The sequence below is a fragment of the Solanum lycopersicum genome, chromosome 5, assembly GCF_036512215.1.
Source record: "Solanum lycopersicum chromosome 5, SLM_r2.1".
NCBI lineage: Eukaryota > Viridiplantae > Streptophyta > Magnoliopsida > Solanales > Solanaceae > Solanum > Solanum lycopersicum.
In genome coordinates this window covers 13,956,328-13,960,676 of record NC_090804.1, presented here as the reverse complement: position 1 = coordinate 13,960,676, position 4,349 = coordinate 13,956,328, and the positions used below count along the sequence as shown (strand labels likewise).

The following is a 4,349-nucleotide window of genomic DNA, read 5'->3' as shown; positions in this document are numbered from 1 at the left end:
GGAAGAGAGGTCGAGAAGGCAAGAAGCCTAGGCCCTCGGATCAGCATGGTTCTATCACTGGTAGGAGTTTTTTGGAGTCCAGGACAGGCCCAAGTTCAGGAAGTGGCACCTGCACTCAGGTAATCCTACTCTTTCCAGGAACACTAATGCCAAAGGGTACAAGTATGGCCTCAAAAAGGGCAATGACGGAAATGCCAAGTGTGACAGAAAGTCGTGTGGTAAGTGTGCTCGTTTGCATGGAGGTGAGTTCTTGGTAGGTACTAATGCCTGCTATGAGTGAGGCAAGAGTGAGAATATAATCATGGACTTCCCACATGTGAAGAATCAGGCCAAGGAAGATACTAAGCCTCGGTCTAATCCTACTGCAGCAACCGAGCCTCCCAAGAGAAACATCTTTTATGTGTTGAAAGGTATAAAGGAGCAGGAGAAGTCAGATGATGTGATCACTTGTAACCTGCTTGTCTTTTCTCTTCATGTGTATGAATTTTTAGATCCATGATCCACCTTGTCTTTTGTTACTCCTTTAGTAGCTAGTAAATTTTACTTCCTTCCTGAGATCTTGCATGAACCTTTTCTAGTTAGTACTCACATAGGGACATTAGATCTGAAAGAGAATATCGAGATTGCCCAATAATTTTTCTTGATATAGTCACTTATGTTGACCTAATAGAATTAACATGCTTGACTTTAATATAATTTTGCGTATTTATTTTCCCCATAAGTGTTATTCTACCATAGACTATCGAAATTGGCTAGTAAGGTTTCAGTTTCTTATTGAGTTAGAGCTGGAATGGGAAGGTCATATTTCAAATCCAATAGGACAAATAGTTTCCCATCTTAAAGCCAATAAGATTTTATATAAGGGGTATCCATATGACAAAGTCAGAGTGAATGACTTAGAACATGAAGTTCCTTCCATTGACTTTCAATGACTTAGAACATGAAGTTCCTTCCATTGACTTTGTGTCCATAGTGAATGAGTTTCAAGATGTCTTTTTGGAGGATTTACCAGGAATCTCTCATGAATGCGAAATTGATGTTGATGTTGACTTAGATCCTAACACCAAAATAATTTCCATTCCTCCCTATTGAAAGGCTCCAGCTGAACTCAAAGAGTTGAAGTTGCAGTTAAAATCCTACTTGATAAGGGTTTTATCTAGCCAAGCATATCCCCATAGGGTGCTTTAGTGCTGTTCGCTAAGAAAAAAGATGAAACCTTTAGAATGTGTATCACTTATCGGCAACTCAACAAAGCCACTATAAAGAACAAAAAACCCTCTTTCAAGAATTGATGATCAATTTTACCAGCTCCAAGATTCAAGTTTCTTTTCCAAAATAAATCTCCGGTCAGGGTATCACCAGTTTTGAGTGAGACAAAAGACATTGCTAAGATTGCCTTCCGTACTAGGTACGAAGAGGGTCTTCCGTGAATACCTTAATTCATTTGACATAGTATTCATAGATGAAATCCTCATATACTCAAAGACTAGAGAAGAGCATGAACAACATTTGAGAATGGCATTACAAGTACTCATGGAAAATCAGTTGTATGCAAAATTCAGCAAATGTGAGTTTTGGCTGAGATAGTGACCTTTGTCATGTTGTGTCCGAACAGGGTGTAGAAGTTGATCCAAAAAATATTGAGGCAGCAAAGAATTGGCTGAGACCCTTCACTCCTACAAACATCCGGAGTTTCTTGGGTTTGGCTAATTTTTATCGCAGGTTTCTTTAGTGTTTTTCCACTATTACTACTCCATTTACAGCTTTAACAAAGAAGAAGGTGAAGTTTGAGTGGTCTGAAACTTGTGAAAAGAGCTTCCAAGAGATCAAAGAGAGACTCACTTCAGCCCCAGTTCTCACATTGTCGAGGAGTGGTGTAGGGTATGTGGTATACTATGATGATTCTTGAGTAGATTTGGGATGTGTTCTTATCAAGGATGGCAAGGTAATTGTATATGCATCAAGAAAGTTGAAAATCCATGAGAATAATTACCCTACCCATGATCTTGAGTTAGCTGTTGTGTATGTTTATACACAAAGAGAATTGAATCTTCGTCAGAGAAGATGGCTAGAGGTTCTCAAGGATTATGACATGAGTGTTGACTATCACCCATGTAAGGCCAATGATTTGAGCCAATTGAGAATGGTAAGTGTGTCTCGTATTGATGATGAGAAGAAGGAGCTGGTTAAAGATGTACACCAATTAGCTAGGTTAGGTGTACGACTAGTAGATATACCAAGTGGGGGTGTTTCAGTTCATTCTAGTTCTAAATCCTTATTTCTTATAGATGTTAAAGATAAGCAACATCTTGACCCAGTGATCATGTAGTTGAAAGACTCAGTGTTGAGTAAGCTAAATTAATCATTCTCCCTAAGGGGAGGATGGCGTGCTTAGATATCAGGGCAAATTTTGTGTGCCCAATATTGATAATCTAAGGACTAATATTATTGCAGAGTCCCATGGATCCAGGTATTTCATTCATCTAGGTTCCACCATGATGTATCATGATCTCAGTGAGATCTATTTGTGGGAAGGTATGAAGCAATATATTTATAAGTTTGTGGAAGAGTGCCTCAATTGCCAACATGCTAAGTACAAACACCTTAAGCCAAGAGGTCTTACCCAGTCGATTGGGATCCAAACATGGAGGTGGTAGGATATTAATATGGACTTGGTGGTTGGTCATCCCAGGACCAGAAAACTTCATGATTCCATTAGGGTCATTGTTGAGAGGATGACTAAGTCTGCTTACTTAATTCCTATGAAGTCTACTTACAGAGCCGAAGATTATGCCAAGTTGTATATTGATGAGATAGCGAGGTGGAATGGTATCCCTTTATCTATCATATCGGATAGGGGTTCCAGTTTGCTTCTGACTTTTGGAGATCTTTCCACGAGAGCTTGGATACACGCGCGAAGCTCAGTAATGCTTTTAATCCTCAAATGGATGGACAAGCAGAGTGTACCATTCAGACCCTTGATGACATGCTGAGAGCATGTGTTATTGACTTCAAGGGGAGTTGGGATGATCACTTGACACTGATTGAGTCCTCTTATAATAATAACTACCATTAAAGTATTGGGATGTCACCTTTTGAAGCATTGCATAGAAGGAGAATAGGTCTCCAGTTGGGTGGTTTGAGGTAGGAGAGTCTTCTATCCTTGTCCCTGACATCATACATGAGGCTGTGGAAAAGGTATGAATGATCAGGGATAGATTGGCTACTGCTTACAGTCGTAAAAAATCCTTTGCTGATAATCGGAAGAGGGCTTTTGAATTTGAGGTAAGTGATCAAGTCTACCTGAAGAGATCACCCACGAAAGGGGTGGTGAGGTTTGGTAAGAAAGGGAAGTGGAGTCTAAGGTATATAGGTCCTTATGAGATTTTACAGTGATTAAGGAATGTTGTCTATGAACTGAAGTTACAAAATAAATTGGTTTCTATTCATCCATTGTTTCATGTTTCGATGCTTAAGAAGTTTCTAGGTGATCCAGCATCCATCCTTCCCGTTGAGGGGTTAGGAGTCGATGAGAACCTTTCTTATGAAGAGGTTCCAATTGAAATTTTAGATGGCCAAGTAAACCAGCTTAGGAACGAGGAGGTTGCCATCGTAAAGGTGTTATGGAGGAACCAACTTGTTGAGGAAGCAAAATGGAAGGCCGAGGCCGACATGAGATCCTGTTACCATCACTTGTTCAGTTGTTGAGGTTAGATATACTCTTACTAAGTTTGATTTTGTTTATGAAACTCTAAATTTTATTGCATTAGTCAGTGTTGATGTTCTAAGTCAGTAACTGTGTGATTTATAATTGCACTATATGAGTTAATATGAGTTCATGCTTGCATTCATGTTGCTGTTTTTGTATAACGTTGACATGATTTTTGTGTTGCATGAGTTCTGATGTGAATTGAGTTAAAGTGAGATTGAGAAGTAAATTCCTCGATCTCAGATATGAAGTTTTTGATAAGCCTTGAGTGATGTGCATCATCCAGAGTAAGTTGTGAATCAGATCTTCACAAAGAGTATGTTGATGTGTTTTTCAATAATATCCTATTTGAGGTAAAATGATGTGTAGTGTCATTCGGGGATGAACGTCCTAAGAGGGGGGGGGATGTAACATTGAAGAAAATGTACTTATCTAGTAAAGAGTCTACTAAGTTTTAAGAATACTGGGGTACATAGGCATCCCAATGCCGAATTTTGAGTAATATTGGGCATGTTAGAGAATATTGGCTCAAGGGTGTTAGCCTATTTATATGTATTATGAAGTAACTTAAAATACACTTTGATGTTTAGCCAATTTCTATGTATTAATATATATTTAGATGTTCAAATGCTCCAACCCA

General features: G+C 38.9%; 1 protein-coding gene across 1 annotated transcript; it reads left to right on the top strand.

Moving 5' to 3' along the window:
* Nucleotides 1-3,204: 3,204 nt before the first annotated feature.
* On the top strand, nt 3,205-3,708 carry LOC138348667 (uncharacterized). The gene is made up of 2 exons (XM_069298234.1): nt 3,205-3,285; nt 3,424-3,708. The coding sequence occupies exons 1-2, from the start codon at nt 3,205-3,207 to the stop codon at nt 3,706-3,708; spliced, it is 366 nt and encodes a 121-aa protein (XP_069154335.1).
* The last annotated feature ends 641 nt before the right edge of the window (nt 3,709-4,349 follow it).